The following is a 23,982-nucleotide window of genomic DNA, read 5'->3' on the forward strand; positions in this document are numbered from 1 at the left end:
CTGCAAACAGACTTATAAATGTGTCTTAAACATTTAGCTTAGGTTATTCAGTGGATGTGGAGGAGGGCATGGCCACCTACTATGGTATTCTCGCCTGGAAAACCCCATGGAAGAGGTGCCCTGGTGGGCTGCAGTCCATGAGGGTCCCAAAGAGTCGGACACGACTGAAGCGACTTAGCACGTGTGCACTCAGTAGATGATGTGGAGACAAGCGGACAACTCACTGCAAAAGTGAAAATTGGAAATCTCCTCCTCTTATTTTATAGGGGATGTATTCCAAATAGGTTAAATATAATTTAAAAGCATTAGAAGAAAATAAGGCAATTCAGATAGTCTTGAGGAAGAGAAGGACTTTCTAAGTATGACACAAAAGGTATGACCATGAAGGAAAATATTGATGAGATTACACAAAGATTTTTTTATCTCCTAAGTGGCAAAATAATCATTAAAAACAGGGAGCTCCCTGATGGCCTACTGGTTAGGATTGGAGACTTTTGCTGCTCTGGCCCAGGTCAAATCCCTGGTCAGGGAACAGATCCTGCAAGCCACACCACGCAGCCCCTTCCCCTGCCCCTTAAAAAAATCACTAAAAACTGAGTTTATATCCTTACTGTATAAAGACTCCTAATAAGGTAGTAAATATAAATGTCTTACTAAAAAAATGGGCAGAGAACGTGAGTTAGGTAATCATAATTAGGGACAAAAAACATAAGTTTCTGGGAAATATTTATCTTTTAAATGTTCTATTTCATAATAATAGTAACAATAAAATAATTAAAGTAACAAAAGCTATCATTTATTATGGGTTTCTGTTTGTCTGAATTTGTTAAGAACTGTCAACAGATTAGCTCATTTAATCCTTTGAAAGGCAGGTATCCATCCATCATCATCATTTTATGAATGTGACACCTGAGACAGGACATGAGAAATCTTGCCTGAGATGACAGAGCAGTCAGGTGGTTGAGCCAAGCTTTACGCCGGCCATCTGAGTCCTGCTCCTCGTCACTTCTCCAAGAAGTAAATTAAAACTACCTTAGATTCCACTGCACTTCGCAGAGAAATTGGTAATTTGTACAAGATCACACAGTTTGTAAGCAATAGAACAGAGCTAAGATTTTTAGAAAGAAAAATCATTTAAAGAGAAGAAGGAAAAAGAGCAAAGTGAGCAACAAAGCAGCGGTCTTCTAATTCTACAATGTATTTCTTTCCAGAATATTTGAAGGATGATTCAAAGAAGATGAAAAGTGGGCTTGTGTTTGTAAAACTGGCTAACCCATGTTCAGGTAGGTGCCCCTCTCCTCCCTTCTCCTCTGATAACTTGAACATTTTTAAAACGTTGTGGCTGAAAAGTGTGTACATTTATTTGTCTTCTCATGTTTTTTCTTCCTGTCTAGCTTTTAAAGGTAAAACAATATTACATGATGACAAAAGCAAGCTAATGACATAACCAGTCTTCTAAGATAATTCACTTGACCCGAACATTTTTTAAAATTTCTGTGTAATTTTAATCCATAGAACTGTTTATTCATCAGAAATGCTGGCAAAACAAAAAAGCAGAGCATGTTTGATTTCTCTCTGAAAACAGATGAGTTTTCCTTGGCCTTTTAAAGCCAGCTTTTCTTAAAGTAGTTATCCAATATAAGATTCCATTTATACTCATGTTATAAAGTAAAATAAATAACCTGAGTTTAAAAAAGGGGCAGGGGAGGCTTTTACTGGACATGCCAAGGTTTTGAATACTTTCATTTTTAGCTGTACTTCCCTTATTTTGTTCAGACCAAAAAGTAGTATATATATATATATTTCCTGTCAAGGTGATTTTTTTTTTCATTAAAAAACATTGTATTTTGAGGAAATACACATTTTATCAGGAATAATTTTAACTCTACACTCAGTGTATTTTCCTTTGTCTTATCATTTTTAGGCAAAAGTATAAAATACACTAAATATATGGTGATATTGATGACATTATTTATCTTTGTGAAATTGTTTTTCCGTCAGTTTATTTTACAAGATTTATAGGGTTCTTCTTCATTTTACAAGGTTTTAAATAGCTATCTGATATTTAGCAGATTAGGCCGTCCTCTTGGGACTGTCATACTGAATAGTGAAAGCAAGAGACATCAGCGGGTGGTGCCGTGTTTGTAAATAGAAGTAGCAAGAGAGGCAGAAATTCCAGTTTCCTTTTCCTCAAAACGAAATTGGATGTAATCGGTCAGCTATATTGTTTGAAATTCCTTAATATGTATAAATGTAAGATGAGGTGTGAAGTGTTTTTGCAAGAGACGTCTTAGCCAGTAAAACATTTAACAAAGGTAAAATACAAATAAAAGCCAGGCTTCCTGGAAAATTCTGAATGTCCATGGACAACACTTTGCTTTACTGACTATGGAAAGATAAAGGCTAACCTTTGCTGAGCACTAACTTATGTGCTGTGCTAGGAGCTTTACGTGTCCATATTCTCTTTTTAATCCTTAAAAAAATCTCTGGTGAGGCAGTTCAGTATTGCTCCCACGTTACAGGCGTGCAAACAGGCACAGAAAGGGTGGCTGCACTTCCCCAAGGGCATGCGCCCAGATGTGGTCGAGATAGATTCTAATTCAGGGCCCTGACTGTGCTGTGTTTGGAAGGAAATTCCTGCATTCATTCGGATGCACGCAGATGTGTGCAGTCCTCACCCCTTCTACTGGTCATTTTCTTGGGGACTCTGAGGAAAGGGAAATTTTCATCTAGTTTGACGTGGCTCTCCTCACTCCTCATGGCTGAAAGTGTGCTGCAGTCGTGGGCCCTGGCCTTCCTCCCGGAGGCCACCCCTCTAGGGTGTGCGGACCCCGTCTCATCCCTCGGTGTGGGAGGCTGCAACCCCCGACAGGCCAGCTCAGTTCATCTGGCCGAGCCATTTGGGTTTGGGTGGCTTAGGAGTGATGGAGGACTCAATGAGAGGCTTTGGAGCCGTTAAGATAAATGATTTGTCCTTTTGTATTTATTGGTCTAAGTTCAGTGAGGATTACAGAGCTGGGAAACAAGCATTTGTGTGTAATTGCTACAAGCTTTCCTTGGAGTAACTTTGTATAGACTGTATATGTATGTTTATGTTCATATTAGGAACATTCCTCAGAACTATTAGTCTTTTGAGTATGTGTATGTGTGTGTGAAAACTTACAAATAAAAAACAGATTTGTCTTAACAGGGGAAGGAACCATTTACTTGTTCAACATGTGTCTACCGCAGCTGTTTGAAATAAAAGTTTTCAAGGAAAAAAACCATTCTTGGTTTATAAATGAATCAGTTCAATCAGGTAAGTGACTAGTGTATATATTTCCATTAACTAAACACATACACTGACTTTGCCATCCTTCACGCATGGAAGTCTGAGTCAGTCCGCCTGGCTTGGAGTCTAGTCCAGAGTTGGTTTTTTGTTGCTGGCATCAGAGCAGGGTTTGATCAAGGAGAAAGAAAAGATGGTTTGAACAAGTTTAGGTCACCAACTTTGTGTCTTAGGTAGGTGGCCGGAAATTTTTAGCTATTAATAACAACTCTGATTTTTTTCTCCTAAAACACTCACACCCTGAGTCAGAAGTAAGATGACTTTTGATGGAGAATACACTGAACAGTTGACTGAAACTCTTTGCTCTTCTTTTAGCCACTTTTGAGATTCTTCAAGTTTTTTAACATCTTATTTGCATTGCAAATGGATACTGATATAGCTTCTATCGATAAAGTAGAATAGAATAGAACAAAGATATTTTTTAATGCTTTGTCATATAAATTATCATTGCAACCCCCCACCCTCCCTATCCCCTGGGCTTCCCTTGTGGCTCAGCTGGTAAAGAATCCGCCTGCAGTGCAGGAGACCTGGGTTCAATCCCTGGTTTGGGAAGATCCCTGGAGAAAGGAAAGGCTACCCACTTCAGTATTCTGGCCTGGAGAATTCTATGGACTGTATAGTCCAAGGGGTCACAAAGAGTCGGACAAGACTGAATGACTCTCACTTTCACCCTACCCCCCAACACACACACCCAACACCCAGTTTCTCTCTGTTTTCCTTTGTTTTGGGTCATTGTGGACTCTGAAGGAGACAGGATACCAAATGTAGCCCTGACAGTTCTGGGGTGCCGGGGGTGTGGAGGGGGGAGGTGTCCTGGGATGGTTGAGGCCATCTCAGTTCCCGCTGTCTCATTTTTTCTGTTGCTTGGGTGGGGTGGGGGGTGTCCTGGGGTGGTTGAGGCCATCTCAGTTCCCGCTGTTCCTTTGTCTTGGTTCCGTTGCTTCCTAAGCCCCTGCTTTCTGTCGAGTGTCTAAGCCGCCACCTAGTGCTAAGGTTGAAAGGCCTCTTGACCTTTCTTGTAAGGCATCCAGAAGAAGGGTTTATTGCTGGCGGTGAATTTCATATACCTGTGTGCATGAGAACATTTGAAGTGGTTTTCAGGTGCGAAAAAGCAATGGTAGACTGTGGTAGATGCCAAGTATACATTCCTTTTTATTGTTCCCTTTTATTGTTTTTCATTTGATAATACATGAGAGTTCCAGCTTCTAGTATAATATACTTGCCTTTGGGTTTGGCTGCATAGACACAGTAACATCCAGATGAAACTGGAAAACATTCAGAGGCAGTGACTGATCACCTCTTCTGAACTGTCTGAGTTGGTACCTGCTGTTTTTTAATAGACTTTGTTTTTTTTGTTTTTTTGTTTTTAGTTTTTGGTTCTCAACAAAGGTACTGTTTTTTTTTCATAGTCTTCTTTTTAAACATAAACTTGAAGAAGGAGCTGTTTTTAAGAATGGCCACTAGGATATTATTTTCAGATTGAGAAACCTGTTTCTAATTTCTGAATATAATAGATGTCTCATACAAACTGGGCTTAGAGCTTCTGATAGATTGTTTTCATAAACTTCCTTCTACTTTAAAAAAAAATCATTAACTAGTACTCTTGCCTGGAAAATCCCATGGATGGAGGAGCCTGGTAGGCTGCAGTCCGTGGGGTCTCTAGGAGTTGTACAGGACTCAGCGACTTCACTTTCACTTTTCACTTTCACGCATTGGAGAAGGAAATGGCAACTCACTCCAGTGTTCTTGCCTGGAGAATCCCAGGGACAGGGGAGCCTGGTGGGCTGCCGTCTCTGGGGTCTCACAGAGTCGGACACGACTGAAGCGACTTAGCAGCAGCAGGGTCATCATATAAAATTATGTCCTTAATTTTTTTCTTTAAACATACTATGAAATGCATTCATGTATATAACTTAGGGTTAGAATTTCTTGGCTGTATAGTTGGGTTGCAGTGTTAGAGAATAAAAATCAGTACATGTTTCCTGAAACCAAATCAGTAAGTATGGAGATAAATGAATTGTTTATTGCTCTTCTGTGTCACTTCCATGGAAGGATTCCAGGATGTTTGGAGGGGATGTGATAGACTAAAGAAAAGTAAGGTCTAGGCAGCCTAGTTGGTTTGATTTGCCTTTTTTCCTTTCAGCCTGGTGAGCATCACCCATCTAACTGCAGAGATCCCAGTTTCCTATGTTCAGTCTTGTTAGATGCCTACCCACCTGCATTTTTTCTTTGGGGGATGGTTAGAATCTGGGGTGGGTAACAACCTCTGAGCTTTGAGTCATTGACTGTGAGCCCAGAGCACATAGAAGGAGCCATGTACAGAGGGACTAATAGCGCTTTCCCATGGCTTCGTGCTCAAAAGCACAGGAAATTACATTTTACTGCAGCTCTGTAGATGGACTTACACTGGTTTCCTAATATTTGCCTGGTTCACATTCTGTCTCTCTTCCCCCAACCCTGCTATTTTGGTGGGGGGAGGAATGGGAGGTGGGGAGAGGAGGGCCTCTGTTAAAAATGATTTCTGAAGAAGAAGTGGAAAGTTGAAGATCCAGTTCAGTGTCTTAGCTTCCCTCTCTATACCAGGGTTTGAAGCTCTTTGGAGTAGAACCTCAGGGACCACATTCTGTCTTTGAGAGATTCTTGGGCCTGAATAGGGGGAGCTTCTGAATTTGGAATTTCACATATATTTTTCAGTGGATGGTTTCCACATTAGGATTAAGATGAAATGACTCAGTTGTCTTTCCAGAACATTGAATTCTCTTTTTAATCTATAGGAGGTCTTCTTCACTTTGCCACACCTGTGGACCCTCTGTTTCTGCTTCTCCACTACCTTATAAAGGCCGATAAAGAGGTGAGTTTCCCAGGTTGAGGTATTGACAGTGGGGAAATAGCATAGATTGGCTTTGTTTGTTTAACCTCCTCTCTCTCCGTACAGTGGTCCCAGTGCAGATTCCCCACAGTTGAGTGTAACTTGGTTGATGTAGTACACCTGCCTCGCGTGTGCCGGTGTAGACGGGAGCACTGGTCGGCAGACCTGGGACACTGCACCGTGGCCTTGGACTGGTTCACCAGAGGCTTCTGAGAACCGCCTCACCCTCTGTGTTACCTCCCTTCCCTGTTTGACAGAGCCTAACAACAAAAACCTCATTCGTTTTTGAATACAGTGCAGATGTTTAAGACCTCAATCCTTAAGAGCAGAAAGTAGATTTATTGTCTTTCATTTTCTTCTTTTTGAGAGACTGTGAAATAGATACACTGGAGTGTGTGTCCAGCAAAAAGCTCATTAATGGGGAAGCTATAGCCAAGACTTAAGGAATCCCAGACAATAAAATTTACCTTTGTAATATAAAGACAGAGTTTATTAATAGTAATAGTTCCAAACAGAGGTTCTGAAATACTTTGGTCCCAGGATACCTTTACACTTGACAATTATTAAGGATCCCAAAGAGCTTTTTGTTCCTGTGTGTTTTATCTATCAATATTGACTACATTGGGCTTCCCAGGGGGCTCAGATGGTAAAGAATCTGCCCGCAGTGCTGGAGACCCAGGTTCAATCCCTGGGTTGGGAAGACCCCCTGGAAAAGGATTAGCAACCCGCTACAATATTCTTGCCTGGAGAATTCCGTGGACAGAGCACTCTGGTGGGCTATAGTTTATGGGGTCACAAAGAGTCAGACACCACTGAGTGCCGGTACGGTTTCATTGACTACATCAGAAATTAAGACTGAGAAATTTAAAAATGGCCTTATTTACTTATTTATTTATTTTCAAAATAAAAGTCATAAGCCCATTTGGAAAATACTGTCTCACTGAATTTTTCAGGTCTTCCAAATGTCAGCAGAACACACGCACGCGTGCACACACACACGCCTTTGTTAATTTAATATTACTGGTGGAACTGGAGAGCCTCTTGACGAAAGTGAAAGAGGAGAGTGAAAAAACTGGCTTAAAACTCAGCGTTCAAAAAACTAAGACCGTGGCAACTGTTCCCATCCCTTCATGGCAAATAGATGGGGAAACAGCGATGGACTGTTTTGGGCTCCAAAATCACTGCAGATGGTGACTGCAGCCGTGAAATTAAAAGACGCTTGCTCCTTGGAAAAAAAGCCATGACCAACCTAGACAGTGTATTAAAAAGCAGAGACATTACTTTGCCGACAAAGGTCCATCTAGTCAAAGCCATGGTTTTCCCAATTGTCATGTATGAATGTGAGAGTTGGACTATAAAGAAAGCAGAGCACTGAAGAATTAATGCTTCTGAACTGTGGTGTTGGAGAAGACTCTTGAGAGTCCCTTGGATAGCAAGGAGATCCAACCAGTCCATCCTGAATTAAACCAGTCCTGAATCTTCATTGGAAGGACTGATGTTGAAGCTGAAGCTCCAGTCCTTTGGCTACCTAATGCAAAGAACTGACTCATTGGAAAAGACCCTGATGCTGGGAAAGATTGAAGGCTAGAGGAGAAGGGGATGACAGGATGAGATGGTTGGATGGCGTCACTGACTCAATGGACATGAGTTTGAGTAAACTCTGGGAGTTGGTGATGGACAGAGGGGCCTGGTGTGCTGCAGTCCATGGGGTCGCAGAGAGTCGGGCACAACTGAGCGACTGAACTGAACTGAGTGATCTCTTTAGAAAACTCTTTGAATGCTGGGAAGCATGTCATAGTGACAGATACAAATTCTCTGCAATTCTAATTTTTGTTTTAAAGTTCAAATTTTTTCATTGGCTACAATACTGTTAGTCTTTCCCTTTAAGTGACAGATTGACTGCATTTATGTTCTGTCAGATACTCAAGTCTGAATAACAATAGTCCGTAGTGATGTTTTCAGGGGAAAATCTGAGTAAAGGGCAGCTAGCTCTGCTCACAACTCAGACAGTTCCACAGTGTGTTTCCTTGAGCCTCAGCGACAGCAGAAGTGCTTTAGCCATGCTTCACTTTCATCACACAGAACATTGAACCGACTTGCACTCAGGGTCAAGATTTAAATAAAAGTAATTGTTTTGCTGCTTGGTCCAGGAAATCCTTAGGTAAACTGACATTTTTATAACTGCTTGTCCATGGCAGTGAAGAACGCAGTGACCACTGGACAGTTCGGCAGCACCACCTTGACTGGTGCTGAAAAGCCAGCAGTTCTCCCCACCTTTGCATTGGAGTCATCAGTGCAAATGTCAACACAGTGAAAATGCAGACAGCATAATAGCATTATTATGAAAGTAGTTTGAAGTTTGTGGACCCCTGCAAAGGTTCTGGGGACTCCCAGGGGCCTCCAACCACAGCTTGAAAACCTTCGAAATAACAACATCAGGGAATAGTGTTATTCAAACACTTAGCCACATCTTCTTTTTGCACTCAGTGTGTTTGCCGGTAGTTTAAGAGCTGATGGGTTCTCACTGAGTACTTAGACCCATTTTCCAAAACTCCTGTTTTGTATTTATATCAATTTAATTGCGATAAACACTGAGTAATGAAACTGACTTAAAATTCGAAATTGTGCTTTCTTGTTTTCTCATACTCTCCCCCTCTCCTGAATCTTCATTCTGTTCTCTAGTGTGGTTTAGTGAAGTTTTGTTCCTTAGTTTAATCATGTTTTCCCTTATCTGGAGGCTGCTGTGATAACCAGTATAATTAGGGCATGAGAGCAGTGAGGGTGGTAAGCCATGTATATCTGAGGAGCAGAAATGGTTCTAGTTACCCCCAGGAAGGCCCTGGAAGTGTTCAGGGAAGAAGATGGCAACTCCAGGGGCTTCCGCTCCTGGTGTTCTCTAGGGTATACCAGCAGGGAGGAAGCCACTGACCAGCATCAGTGCCTGAGGTGATGCACCTTTAAAGGCCTTCACCCCATTTCGGGGGACTGTTCCCCTGTTTCCCATTAAGAACCTGACTTGACTGGTGAATTAATCCTCACCGTGGCCCTCTGGGAGGCTCTGGGGGTGCTGTGACTGGCTCAGGTTGGCAGATGCAGAATGAAGCTCATGGTGGTGATTGGCTTTCATTGTAAACTGTTTTGCTGTCTCTTCCCAAATACTTTTAGTGCCCCTTGAAATAGCCCATGAGGCACCCAGATATTCCTCTTCTATATTTTAAATGTGATCTGTCTCTATTTAATTAAGAAAAATACCACTGAGCAACTAACACTTTCACTTGGGACTTCCCTGGTGGCTCAGACGGTAAAGAAACTGCCTGCAGTGCAAGAGATCCAGGTTCAATCCCTGGGTCAGGAAGATCCCCTGGAGAAGGAAATGGCAACCCACTCCAGTATTCTTGCCTGGAGAATTCCATGGACAGAGGAGCTGGTGGGTGACAGTCATGGGGATCACAAAGAGTTGGACACAATTAAGTGACTAGCACTTTCACTTTCATTCACTTTTGAAATGGTGACCTATTTTTTTAAAAAAATACAATTTATTTTAAGATCAGTAAAAAATAATTCTTCTGTCTAGCTCTCCCAGCTGTTACTGACTTTATGTTCAAACACACTTCTTATTTCAGAACCTTTTTGTGTGTACATGGTAAAGAAAAGGAGAATGAAACATTAGTTTATTATGAAATGATTATGTCATGACTGCATAGTTCATTACATATAAGTAAATCATTGTTTTAAAGTAGTTAAATATTTAACACTTCGGGTGATCATAGAAGAAAATAGACTAAGCTAGGAATCTGAAGACAGTGAGACTTGGGAAGCCTGTGGATTATTCTTACTATCTAGGAAAAAGAGAATATTTAAATTGAAGCCTTTCTTGCCACTTGTCAATGGATCCCTAGTGCTTTCAAGAGCTTTCTAAAGGGAGCTGAGAGTCAGTTCTGGAGCTTGTCCCCATAGAGGGAGTTCTTAGGTGGAACAAATGGCTTGAAACTTAGTTTACAGTTCCAGCTATGAAATTATGTATCTTTTTCTCTCTTTTTTTTATAATGTATGAGTCTGTTGACTGGAGTGCTTGCCTCCTGACTGACTTACAGTCTTTTCAGGGGAAGTTTCAGCCCCTGGATCAAGTTGTGATGGATGACATGTTCCCGGATTGCATCTTGTTGCTGAAACTTCCTGAACTTGAGAAGTTACTTCAACACGTGACAGAGGAGAAAGGTATAGCATGTGGCCTGTGAAGTCAGGCTTATGGCTGCTGGGGAGGCTAGCCGGTCTGTCTGAGAACACAGAAGCTGGAAGGCCCGCAGAAGATGATGCTTATTCGTGTGGGTTATAGGAAAAGTTCTGGTTCAGATTCCCTTCCGTTTGTCAGTATTCTTCCTCTACTGCACTGCTTGTTCAGCCTGCGCAGTTTGGAACAGTGAAATACGGTGGCCTGTCTCCTGCAGGGCCAGGGTTCACGAGGCTAGGGCTTTAGTTCAGTTCTTTGAACGAGGCTGTGACTTTGCGTAAGTCCCTCAACTGCTTTCTGCCTTGGGCTTCCATTTGTAAAACTTGCATAAAATCTATGCCTTTATTGATTCAGGAAACATTTATTGAGCACCTACTAAGAAGCATATATTAAGCACTAGAGCCAGGCTCTAGGGATAGTCATAAGTAAAATACTGGTCTTTTTCTTACTTTGCTTTGACTCTGATGGAGACAAATGACAAGTTAGGGCAACAGCAGTAGAGGGTAAGGGAAGTGAAAACTGGGTTCTGCGGGGATGCACAGTATACAAGTTGATGATATATCTGCTTTGAAAACAAAAATACATGGTCAGGTGAAGCAATTTTTTTTATTGAAAAATTTAAAAATAATGGAAAACTCAGAGTAAAAAACTACAAATATTGTTTGTCCCCAACCCCAATTATCAACCACTGTTAATATGTTGTTATGTTTGCTTTAAATCTCAGGGAAAGAATTTCTTTAGGAAAAACCTGGTAATCTGATTACAGGATCTGATGGCCTACAAGAAAAATTTAAAAAGCATTTGCTACATAGTTTTGAGCAAATCATTCCAACTTTTCAGCATCCGTGATATGCCAGATGAAGGGTTTGAAGGGTTAAGAGTACTCCTCATGTTCTGCTATACATTATAATTAGTACCCTGAAAAATTGTTCTAAGTCATAAAATGAAGCTTTCCTTCTCTTAGCTTTAGAGTGTTGAGATCTCTAATGACCAGCATATGAACATTATTTAAGTATTGCAATTAATAGTTTCTACCACAAAGAGATACTTCAGGAATTAAATGAAATAATACAAGTAAATCAGTGCCCAGAGAGTGCTGGGTGCACAGTAAATGTTAGTATCATTAAGGCTTCTAACTAGAGATTTTAAATTCTTTCCTGATGTTTAAGTACTAGGTATACAGTAAGTGGGGCTTCCCAGGTGGCTCAGATGGTAAAGAATCTGTCTGTAGTTCAGGAGACCTGGGTTCAGTCCCTGGGTTGGGCAGATCTGTTAGAGAAGGACATGGCAACTCATTCCAGGATCCTTACCTGGAGAATTCCATGTACAGAGGAGCTTGGAAGGCTACAGTCCATGGGATGACAAAGAGTCTGACACAGCTGAGCAACTGAGCATGCACGCACACATGTAGTAAATGACCAGTACACACTTGTTTGATGGTCCATTGATGACTATATAGTCAAGTGGTTTAAGTAGGAGAATGGGGATAATCAGACAATAATAAAAATGTCTGAAAATGAAGATGTTAATGGCCCAGTTGTGTCCGACTTGCCTGGTGGCTCAGACGGTAAAGAATCTGCCTGCAATGCAGGAAATCTGGGTTCAGTCCCTGAGTTGGGAAGATCCCCTAGAGGAGGGAATTGCAATCCACTCCAGTATTCTTGCCTGGAGAATTCTGCCGACAGAGGAGCCTGGTGAGCAACAGTCATGAGTTGCAAAAAGTCAGACATGAACTGAGCAACTAACACTTAAGCCTGCTACGTTTATGAGAACCTTCACCCCTTGCCTTCTCCCCACTGGATAAACCCAGCCCAGTTGCTTGTATCCTGAATGGTGATGGTGGTGGCTTTAGTTAGCACTGTTCACTTTTTTAGTGAAGGAAATGATGTGTCTCTGCTAGCTCTGGGGCTCAGCATGTTTCTTGCCAAAAAAGCTCCCATTCAGTGGAGAGTTGACAGGGGAAAGGACTAATAAAGGGTTATGAACTTCGTCTTGAGTGTAATGCTCTGTTTCATATTGCAAGCAAAAGCTGCTCTGCGTTGTCAGATATGATTAACAGGAAGAGCCAGGAAAACTTACCTGATTAAAATACCCCAAGCACCATTGCCAAGTTTCTATTCCCAGGAGGCAAGAGAAAAAAAAAGAGACCATATGAGTTTCTCAGTTGTGGAAAACATTCAGAAAGTAGATGTGAAAATGTGCTCCAGGCAGTTTGTTCAACAATACATCAGGGAAATTCAAGTTTGAGAACCGATTACCCAATTGCTGAACATGTTATTTGATTGTGGACTCCTTTTTATTCCATCTTTATTTTGTAAGCCCAGTCTTTCCAGATGTTCAAGACCAGTTTTACAGGCAACAGATACATTAGGGAAAGAAACCTTTCCAGCATATCTACATGTTATCTAACTCACAAACTCTTGCAAATATTAAGTTTAGGATACAATAGAATAGAAGCCGAAGATAATAAGAAGAAGTGGCAAGAATACACAGAAGAACTACACAAAAAAGATCTCCATGACCCAGATAACCACGATGGTGTGATCACTCACCTAGAGCCAGACACCTTGGAATGCGAAGTCAAGTGGTCCTTAGGAAACATAACTACAAACAAAGCTAGTGGAGGTGATGGAATTCCAGTTGAGCTATTTCAAATCCTGAAAGATGATGCTGTGAAAGTGCTGCACTCAATATGCCAGCAAATTTGGGAAACTCAGCAGTGGCCACAGGACTGGAAAAGGTCAGTTTTCATTCCCATCCCAAAGAAAGGCAATGCCAAAGAATGTTCAAACTACCGCACAATTGTACTCATCTCACGTGCTAGCAAAGTAATGCTCAAAATTCTTCAAGCCAGGCTTCAACAGTATGTGAACCATGAACTTCCAGATGTTCAAGCTGGTTTTAGAAAAGGCAGAGGAACCAGAGATCAAATTGCCAACATCTGTTGAATCATTGAAAAAGCAAGAGAGTTCCAGAAAAACATCTACTTCTGTTTTATTGACTATGCCAAAGCCTTTGACTACATGGATCACAACAAACTGTGGAAAATTCTTCAAGAGATGGGAATACCAGACCACCTGACCTGTCTCCTGAGAAATCTATATGCAGGTCAAGAAGCAACAGTTCGAACTGGACATGGAACAACAGACTGGTTCCAAATCGGGAAAGGAGTACATCCAGGCTGCATATTGTCACCCTGCTTATTTAATTTAATATGCAGAGTACATCATGCGAAATACCGGGCTGGATAAAGTACAAGATGGAATCAAGATTGCTGGGAGAAATATCCATAACCTCAGATATGCAGATGACACCACCCTTGTGGCAGAAAGTAAAGAAGAACTAAAGAGCCTCTTGATGAAAGTGAAAGAGGAGAGTGAGAAAGTTTCTTAGTAAACTAAGATCGTGGCATTCAGTCCAGTCACTTCATGGCAAATAGATGGTAAAACAATGGAAACAGTGACAGACTTTATTTTGGGGGGCTCCAAAATCACTGCAGATGGTGACTGAAGCCATGAAATTAAAAGACTCTTGCTCCTTTGAAGGAAATCCGTGATCAACTTAGAGAGCATATTAAAAAGCAGAAACATTACTTTGCCAACAAGTGTCTGTCTAGTCAAAGCTATGGTTTTTCCAGAAGTCATGTATGGATGTGAGTGTTGGACTATAAAGAAGGCTGGGCGCTGAAGAATTGATGCTTTTGAACTGTGGTATTGGAGAAGACTCTTGAGAGTCCCTTGGACTATAAGGAGATACAGCCAGTCCATCCTAAAGGAATTCAGTCCTGAATACTCATTGGAGGGACTGACGCTGAAGCTGAAGCTCCAATACTTTGATCACCTGATGCAAAGAACTGACTCATTGAAAAAGACCCTGATGCTGGGAAAGATTGCAGGCGGGAGGAGAAGGGGACGACAGAGGATGAGATGGTTGGATGGTATCACTAACTTGAGGGACATGAGTTTGAGTAAGCTCCAGGAGTTGGTGATGGACAGGGAGGCCTGGTGTGCTGCAGTCCATGGGGTCCCAAAGAGTCAGACACAACTGAGTGACTGAACTGAACTGACAGAACATGTTGTGGTATTTTTCATAATCGTGGGTAATCTGTGGCCTTCATGAATTTAATGAATTTTTAAATGAATTTTTAAACCACTTTGCTTATCAAAATAGGTAAATTTTAAAATTAAGTGATAGTTTATGCACTTGGTCCTTGTATAGCTTTTTTGGGGTATTCAAGTTGGATATTTCTTAGTGATCTTCTTGTCCAGGGAATGTTTAATTCAAAATAAATTTGCAGTTTAAAAACTTCTTAGAAAAAAAAACTCTAGGCCCACCTGGCTTCATTAGGTGAATTCTACCATACTTGAAGGAAAAAATAATACTCAAAGAAATAATGATACTTAGATTATTTTAGAAATTAAATGAGAAAGGCATATTTCCCAACTAATTTTATGAAATCAGAGTGGCAAAAAGAAAACTACAATTTAGTATTCTTTATGATCATAGACTGAAACATACTTTTAAAATATAGCAAATTAACTGTGTAAAAAGGACAGTATGTTATAATCAAGTGAGGTTTATCATAGGAATGCAGAGTTGGTTGAATGTTAGAAAATCAATCAGTATGATTCACCATATTTATGCATAACAAAAAAATTGTATGATCATCTCAATAGATGTAGGAAAAACCCTTAACAAAATTCAGTCATTATATAAATTCTCAGCAAATTAGAGATAGAAAGGAACCTCCTCATTCTTTTAAAGGACATCCATGATAAACCTAAGCTAATATCATACTTCATTGTGAAAGACTGAACGCACTTTTTCCCTAAGATTGGTACAAGATAAGGATGTCAGTCCTCTCCACATCTACTCACCAATGTAGTGGACGTCCTAGCAGTTTTGATAAGATAAGAACAGGACGAATCTGCTGCTTCAGATGTTAAGGTCCGGTCGGTCTAAGAAGAAGAATCTTCCGTCGCGATGAGCTCGGGGCAGGCCTCGGTGGGAAAGGAAGACCGAGCTTTGCTGAGGGAGGATCTTAGTTCCCCGACCAGGGATTGAACCCCTGCCCTGGCAGTCCTAACCACTGGACCACATGTAAAGAGTTTCTTAAAACCCCCTTTTCCATAGAAGTTCCCAGGCTGGTTTTCCTAGGACTGTTTTAAAGTTTCTGAAAGAACATGAATGATTGGATGCCCATTGCCAAGGAGTATGACCCACTCAAAGCTGGCAGCATTGATGGCACTGACGAAGACCCACACGATCGCGCTGTCTGGAGGGCGATGCTGGCACGATACACCCCCAACAAAGGCGTCACAGGGGACCCCCTCCTCACCCTGTTTGTGGCGAGACTAAACCTGCAGACCAAAGAGGAGAAGTTAAAGGAAGTGTTTTCCCGCTACGGGGACATCCGGCGGCTTCGGCTAGTGAGGGACTTGGTCACAGGCTTTTCGAAGGGCTACGCCTTCATTGAATACAAAGACGAGCGTTCTCTGCTCAAAGCTTACCGGGATGCTGACGGCCTGGTCATTGACCAGCACGAAATATTTGTGGACTATGAGCTGGAGAGGACTCTCAAAGGGTGGATTCCTCGGCGACTCGGAGGAGGTCTGGGTGGGAAGAAGGAATCTGGGCAGCTGAGATTTGGGGGGCGAGATCGGCCTTTTCGCAAACCCATTAACCTGCCAGTTGTGAAAAATAACCAGTTCCGAGAGGGGAAGAGGGAGAGGAGGGAGCGGTCTCGGTCCTGAGAAAGACACTGGGACTCCAGGATGAGGGACCACCATGACAGGGGTCGGGAAAAAAGGTGGCAGGAGAGAGAACCAGCCAGGGCATGGCCAGAAGGTGACTGGGAGAGAGAGAGGGACTTCAGAGATGACAGGGTCAAGGGGAGGGAGAAGAGGGACAGAAGCAAGTAGACCATCCCTCCCCCTCTTCCTCCCCAAACCCAAAGGAAAGTGCAGGACCAGTAAGAGTGCAGGGATACCGCATTGCTTGTGTACAGAGTCTAAGTCCAGTGGTTGAATAAAACTTACTGATGTCAGATTTATTTAAAAAAAAAAAAAAAAGATAAGAACAAAATTAAAGGTATACAGCTTAGAAAGTAAATAGTGAATTGTCTTTTTACATCAACAGTATGGGTCATGTATATAAAAAGCGCAAAAGAATTTACCAAAACCAAAATCACTGGAACCAATAATCAAGTTCCCAGGATATAAGGTCAATATACAAAAATCAATGCTGTTTCTGTATATTAGGAGTGAACAATTGGACAGTGGAATAAAAGCATGCCATTTGTAATATTAAAAAATCATGAGGTTGTAGGGATAAAGGTAGCACAATATATGTAAGACCAGTACACTGAACAATGTAAAACATTGCAAAGAGAAATAAAAGAATTAAATAAATAGAGAGAGATACCATGTTCATGAGTTGGAAGACTCAGTATTGTTAAGATGTCCATCTTCTCCAAAGTCATCTATAGATATAATGCAATGCCTCTCAGGCTTTTTTTTTTTTTTTTTTTGGTAAAAATCGATAAGCTGATTCTAGAATTTATAAAACTGTGCAGAGAATCTGTAGTAGTCAAAACAATTTTGAAAAAGAAGAACAAGTTGGAAAATTTATACAACCTGATTTCGAGACTTACTGTAAAACTACAACAGATAAGAAAGTATGGCATTGGTACAGGATAGAGAGATAGTTAAATGGAACCAAATAGAGAGAACAGAAGTGGACCGACATTTATGTAGCCAATTGTTTTTTTCAGTGGTGTCAAGACAACTCAACGAGAGAAAAGATAATCTTTTCAACATATGACCTGGAAAAATTGGATATCCGTGTGAAAAACAACATTGACTCTTACCTCAGAATCATACAGAAAAATTAACTTGAAATGGATTAATAACTTAAATGCAAAAAATGAAAACTACTAAATTTTTAGAAAAAGCCATAGAAGAAAACCTTTGTGACCCTGAGGATAGGCAAAGATTTCATAGAACACAAAAGCCACTAACCATTAAAAAAAATGATAGATTACACTTCATTAAAATTAATATCTCCTGTTTTCTGAAAGATACCATTAAGAAAAAAAAGACAAACTACAGTTGAAAGAAAATATTTACATGACAAATATCTGATAGTGTGTGTGTGTGTATATGTGTGTGTGTGTGTGTGTGTGTGTGTATTCCAAATGTATAAAGACTTCTTAACACACTAATAAAATGATATCCGGGCTTTCCAGGTGACTCTAGTGGCAAAGAACCCACCTGCCAATGCAAGAGGTGTAAGAGACATGGGTTTGATCCCTGGGTTGGAAAGATCCCCTGGAGGAGGGCATGGCAACCCACTCCAGTGTTGTTGCCTGGAGAATCCCATGGACAGAGGAGCCTGGCAGTCTGTAGTCCATAAGGTCGCAATGAACACCACCAAATCCATGGCTTCTCAGACACCATCCAGGTTGAGAAGGAATCCAGTGCTCCTGTTTACCAGCTCAGTGACTTTGGACAATTTATTTTAACTTCACTCAAACCTAGTTTTTTAAGGTGGAGACAAATAGTAGTCTCCACCTGAGATTCATTCTGAGCATTCAGTGAGAAAACATGTGTGAAGAACTTGGCACAGGCCTGAAGATGTGATGTTATTATCACTAATGAGTTATTTCATTTTTTCTTAAATAATATGAAGTACTTGCTGTGTGCCAGATGTTGTGCCATGCCCTCATTTGATAGGTGACTTCCCAAGGTGACGTCACGCACTGGGGGTGTAGGAGCCCCAGCAGTACAGCTCAGAGCCTGGTCTCCTCTTCTGAACCAGCATTTCCAGAGCGAAGGGGCCTGCAAGGGGCTCAGACCGTGAGCAAGAGGAAGGAAAACTGTGGCAGGTTGTAGATCATCCTTTCACGAAATTTGGAGGCAGAGACAAGCGAGCGGCAGAGTCAAGGTGGGATTCGCGGATGGGAGCCTCTAGGGAGATTGCCTCAGGCAACAGTCGGAAGGTCTGAGACTCAGCAGCACACATGTTCTGAGTGGTGGCTGTGTGCTCTTAGAAGCGGCCCTCCTTTTGTACAAAGAAATAGTGCATCAGCTCCAGGGAGGCTGAGTCTAGTCTCACATGCCTTGGTTCCCCAGCAGGCCGTTTCGTTATTCCGGTGACACATCCTGCGGACACGGGTGCAAAGGGCCAGCCCCGACTCTCTGCCTTCTAGTTAGTGCCCGCAGGCTGAGATGGGGAGGACACAGTGAGAGCTGGCTCAGGCCAGCCCCTCCCCGTACAAACCGTCTTACTGAAACTCCAGCAGTTTAACCGTCTGCAGAAAACCACCCCTGAGTAAGCAGTTTCCATTTCCCACCATGATTACGGAGGAAAGAGAAAGGCGAGCTTGCATCTGGCCTTAGGAATCCCAGTGCTCTTGCAGCTAACTCCTGCGTGGAGGCGGGAGGGAAGAGCTGCCCCTGCTGATTGCACAGAAAGCAAGAAACCCCGTGAATGAGGTGTTACCAAGGAAATAACAGCTTAATGTCATATACCATATATATGCTATACGTGACATTAAGCCGTTAGATTACATAAAGCTAGCTGGATTGTGAGAAGAGGAAGTATAATTTATAGGAGATGAAACTTTTATCCCCATAAAGGGCCAAATTGAGCCTATCATAAATCTAAATTCCCCTGAAATAGCTATGGCTATATTGGTAATACATTAAAAGATAAATCTCTTCTTCTTTCTCCACCAGTCCCACCAGCACAGTTCTAAGTAGTTAACACAGTTCTTTTCCTGAATGTATGCAATGAACTTCTTAGGCACCTGCATTTAGCTTCAATTTTCTCTCTTGGGATTTCCATTTTTATTTTAGAAAAGAAGTCTTTCATTTGAGAACATTGGGGTGATCTTAAAATTATTCAGAAAAATGAAGATGGCTTGGTGTGTTAATTTGCTGAGTTTTAAAAATGACCTTTTCAGACAATAACTAGATTTACTGTGGTGACCATTTCAGAGTATGTGTAAATATCAAATCACTCTACCTGAAACCAGTACTATATTGTACATCAATTATATTCAGTTAAAAAATTACCTTTCCTCCAGATTTGTTGGTACAGTTGTTTTCAGTTTTATTGAGAAATAATTGACATATGTCACTGTGTAGGTTTATATTGTACAGAATGATAGTTCGATTTACTTGTATTTTGAAATGACTATCACAGTAGATTTAGTTAACATCCACCATCTCATATAGATACAATGAAGAGAAAAAAATTTCTCCTTGTGATGAGAACTATTTGTATAATTTGATAATTTTCTTAAATTCTCACTCATTTAATATTTGGTGAAACCTAAGATGTCCCAGTTCTGTTTAGGAATTTTTTTTTTCCCAGTGTCTCAAGAATGCTCTCAGGGTTATTAATTGAGTTTTTCAAGTATATAAAATGTTATTTATTTTTTGGCTGCACCTTGCAACTTGTGGAATCTTAACTTCCCCAACTGGGGATTGAACCAGGGCCCTCACAATGAAAGCACGGAGTCCTCACCACTGGACCACCAGAGAATTCCTTGAAATTTTTAAACTGTTATCTTGTATATGAAATAGCTTTATGAGTTTATTTTTTGCTTAACCTACTGCACTGTCTTTTTTTTTTTCTTTTAATCCAGAAGTAGACAAGAAGAAATATTACAAGTACAGCAAAGAGAAGACATTAAAATGGCTAGAAAAAAAGGTACAGTACCTCTCAGTGCCTTGTGGCAGAAAGAGTTTAATGTTCCTTTTTAGAAATGTTAAGAGAGAAGGTAGTAAGCCTGACCCCAAAAACCATCTTGAAAGTCCACCTACAAGAGAGAAGCTGTACAAAAATCTGCCAAGTGCAAGAAGAATCTTTGACTTTGCACTTTTCCTAACTCAGGCGGCTCTGGACTTAGCTTGACGTGCTTGTTCCCATTTCCCTGTGACCCTCACCACTGAATGAAGAAGTCCTTGCTAGTTGCTGGTGTAGACTTGAGTCTTCCAAGCCAGGTAACAGCAGGGCCACGTGTACTCTCTGTGGGTCCTGCAGGCATCACAGAAGTTGACGTTGCTCACACACGACCTGCAGGGGCCAGGCAGACGGGGTTCGGGTTTAGCGTCTAGATGCTGAAGATGGGTCTTCTCGCAGGCAAGCCCTGTGTCTTGGTGATCCTAAGAATTAAACTCAATATAAGATCTCTTGCAGTGTTCTCCCAATCAATTTAGTGGATCACAACCAGTATTTCTCTTGGAATGGAATGGAATAGAATGGGCTAGGATAGATGAGGATGAATTAAAAGGAAAGTTGGATTGAGAATTGGGATTACCAGATGCAAAGTGGTATATATAGAATGGATAAACAATAAGGTCCCGCTGTATAGTGCAGGAAACTATTCAATATCCTGTGATGAACCATAATGGAAAAGAATTTGCAAAAGAAAAAACTGAGATTATTCCGTATAATCAAATATATATTCTTATATTGTTTTAAAAAAAGCACAAGATAAGGGCAAGTGTTAAGTATGACTATAACATATTTATATATGTTTTGGGGTATTCGGTTGCTGAGTATTTCTTACTGTGCATATAGTGAAGAAACAAAAAGCCATCGCTTACTTTCACAGTGATAAGGAATCTCACCAGACCAGATCTGTGGATGACAAAGTTTTTGCAAGTTTTGTGGATATCAGTTCTAGCAGTGATTCCTAAGATTCTCTTCTGTCTTCTATATGAAAAACATGATTGTCACATCATGTTAATGGGCACATTGGGAGCCTGGGAACATGGAAATGAGCCTTGCAGTATTAATCAGGCTCGTTTGGGCGAAGTAGGGAAAAGGTTTAAAAAGTGCGTGTGTTTCACTCTTCATTTGCATCATCAGTAGTCTTTGCATTTGTGGGATTCTGTGTAGATGAAGAATGAGAAGTGCTGAGCAGAAACTGGGCATTTAGTTTTTGCTCTTAGCAAATGATAATGATATGAAATAATGAGGTGAAGTTTATATTTATTGTGTTTCCTTTCTTAAATTCCTAGAAAGTGAGAAATTTATATTATTTATTCTCCTTAGAAAATCATAAAACACAAGTTTTGTGCCGTGTTCTGTCCTAAGGGCCTAACATCCATTAACTCATTTAGTCCTCACAGCAGTCCTGTGAGATCGGTGCTATCTTTCTTTCCCTTTCACAGGTGGAGGCACAGAGAGGTTCAGTAAGCAGTCCGTGGTCACAGCAGACCCAAGCCGCCTGCCTCCAGAGTCCGTGCTCTCGCACGGTGTAGGCCTTAGGAAGCCCACATACTGAGCTCATCCTGCAGCGTAGTCACTACCCCTCACCCGTCTCCAAATATGAAGCCATCTCTTATCTTCTGAAGATACATCTAGATCCGTACTACTTCTTCCTGGACCTTAAATGGATTGGAATCATGGGTTTAGAAAGTCTGAAAAGTCAGGGTGTCTAAAGTTAGTTGAAAATATCCTGATATTTCCCTTTGGTTATTTCATAGGTTAATCAGACTATGGCAGCATTAAAAACCAATAAGGTAAATGTCAGTGCCCGGGTACAGTCTACTGCATTTTTCTCTGGGGGCCAGGTCTCCAGTGACAAGGACGGTAAGCGAATCATTTTTTGTTTTGTTTTGTTTGTTTTGTCTGGAGTAAGTCGCCAATGTGTAAATGCCCATCTTAGGATTTAAAAACCTTAATGTCTCAGAAACTTCACATTCTTGCCAATGTGTTCTCTTGGATCTCACGGCAGGTGTGCATTTTATTTCAAAACCAAGTAGTACTTGTGCTGTAGATCAATTCTATCACTAATTGATACTTAAGTCATTCATTCACAAAATCTATATCTTGCACTAATAGTAATAACGACCCTTGTTATCCTTTATTGAGGGTGTGTAGCGTGCCACGCCTTTTACTAAGTTGCCAGCGTGCACATACTAGCTCATCTGAGCCCCCCTCCAAGTTTCATTTTACAGCGACTTTGGAGGCCGTGTACCGAGTCACACAGCTAGTAAACGGCAGAGCTGAACTACTGATGGAGCTCGCCCGGCACTTAAGCCCACACTCATAACCTTTTTGTTGTACTGTTCTTGGGGGCAAGGATTTCCAGAGCTTATCTGTTTGCATCTTTCTCTCCAGAAGCATAAGTCCTACTGTAGGTCTCAATATTGTGATTTTAGATGAAATTTATTCACTGGACAATTAATTCTTTAAGATACATTCTTTTGCCTTTCTCATTGTAGTGTCCTCTTACCTTTATATGTATAGTTGAATAACAAAAGCTATCTGATACAATTTACTTTCTGAAATGGTAGGACAGTAATTCTCCTGACTTTAAACTCTAATTCAGTGTTCCCCTGTTCTAAATATATGATTCCAAAACATCTGAGTTTCGTCATTTACAAAACAAATACCAAGCAGCCTGTTGGTGATTGGCTGTGATTCAGGCAGTCTTTGATGCGCAGAGATCCACCTCACAGTACCTTACACACACACATGATGGCTGGCTCCCGCCATTCTGGGAGTGGTGGACTGCCCTTGGCATCTGAATTAACTAGCTGTCAGTGTCTCTGATAGGCTTAACAGAAGGAGAGAGAGACTGAGTCAAATGGCTGGCTGGCCGGATAGATGGATAGATCATGGGTGATGGATGGATACATAAAACCAAAGATTTTCAGTAAAGCAGGAGAAGAGATGTTAGTGGTTGTTTAGACAGATGTTCTCATCTTAAAAATGAAAAACTGTGGTCTCCGAGAAGTAGATCACTTACTCAGGGTCACCCATCCTAGCTAGCAGACCAGGTTGTCTACTCTGAGTCTGGTGTTTTTACCAAACGAATATCTACATCTAAGAGTCTGGGCTTCGCTATATTGCCATTTAGTGTTCCAGCCATAAAGTAAGCTTTATACTCTTTACATTCTCGCCTTTTTAGACCTTTAGCTTGATATGTGCCAGAGGAAGCAAACAGATATGTTGGCCTTCTTATTTGCTGTATGACTCGGAAAATTCAAACAGGGGCTCTGTATCAATCTAGAGGGGTGGGATAGGGCGGGATATGGGAGGGAGGTTCAACAGGGAGGGGACATATGTGTACTTATGGCTGGTTCATGTTGAGGTTTGACAGAAAACAGCAAAAGTCTGTAAAACAATTATCCTTCAATAAAAAAAAATTAATTAATTTTTTAAAAAAGAAGGGTCCAGTGATAACTTTCAGTTCTCAGTGCTGGCAGTGAAAGTCTCTTCCTAAAGACTTTGAGATCAGGGCATCCAGGCAGCAGTCCCTTTCTAACTGTTGATAATACTGAGGCAGGTTGTTATCCTGATGTCAAATGTAGAAAAGGGAAAAAAGATGGAAATGAATATCCCAGCAGCAAGCCTGAGATAGTGCTTTTGGTAGTTTATATCCCCTTGTGATTATCCCATCTATTGAGTGTGATTATCCCCTAGTAGTCTACAAAAAAAAGACTAAATTGAGGAAGAGGGCTTTAAAACAGATTTTCTCTTTTGTAACTGTATCTAATTGATACCAGAGCTTCATTTTAGTACTGAAAATCC

At 41.1% G+C, this 23,982-nt stretch overlaps 2 protein-coding genes across 6 annotated transcripts in view; both read left to right on the forward strand.

Annotated features, from left to right (window-relative positions):
- RNASEH2B (ribonuclease H2 subunit B) overlaps positions 1-23,982 on the forward strand; it is a 76,423-nt gene that overhangs the window by 22,616 nt on the left and 29,825 nt on the right. For 3 of the 5 annotated variants that reach the window (XM_070800124.1, XM_070800120.1, XM_070800122.1), the window contains exons 2-7: positions 1,212-1,283; positions 3,191-3,298; positions 6,103-6,179; positions 10,292-10,415; positions 20,081-20,145; positions 21,930-22,035. In XM_070800124.1, the coding sequence (XP_070656225.1) occupies positions 1,212-1,283; positions 3,191-3,298; positions 6,103-6,179; positions 10,292-10,415; positions 20,081-20,145; positions 21,930-22,035 (552 nt within the window). Of the gene's footprint in view, positions 1-1,211; positions 1,284-3,176; positions 3,299-6,102; positions 6,180-10,291; positions 10,416-20,080; positions 20,146-21,929; positions 22,036-23,982 lie in introns of all 5 variants that reach the window. The other 2 variants (XM_070800121.1, XM_070800123.1) reach the window with 2 other exon arrangements.
- On the forward strand, positions 10,478-16,471 carry LOC109566739 (U11/U12 small nuclear ribonucleoprotein 35 kDa protein-like). Its single transcript, XM_070800125.1, has one exon. The coding sequence runs from the start codon at positions 15,612-15,614 to the stop codon at positions 16,179-16,181; it is 570 nt and encodes a 189-aa protein (XP_070656226.1). The 5' UTR covers positions 10,478-15,611; the 3' UTR covers positions 16,182-16,471.

This window comes from Bos indicus, chromosome 12 (genome assembly GCF_029378745.1).
Source record: "Bos indicus isolate NIAB-ARS_2022 breed Sahiwal x Tharparkar chromosome 12, NIAB-ARS_B.indTharparkar_mat_pri_1.0, whole genome shotgun sequence".
Taxonomy (NCBI): domain Eukaryota; kingdom Metazoa; phylum Chordata; class Mammalia; order Artiodactyla; family Bovidae; genus Bos; species Bos indicus.

Coding starts and splice junctions, on each gene's coding strand:
- LOC109566739 (XM_070800125.1), top strand. CDS start 15,612: ATGAATGATTGGATGCCCATTGCCAAGGAGTATGACCCACTCAAAGCT.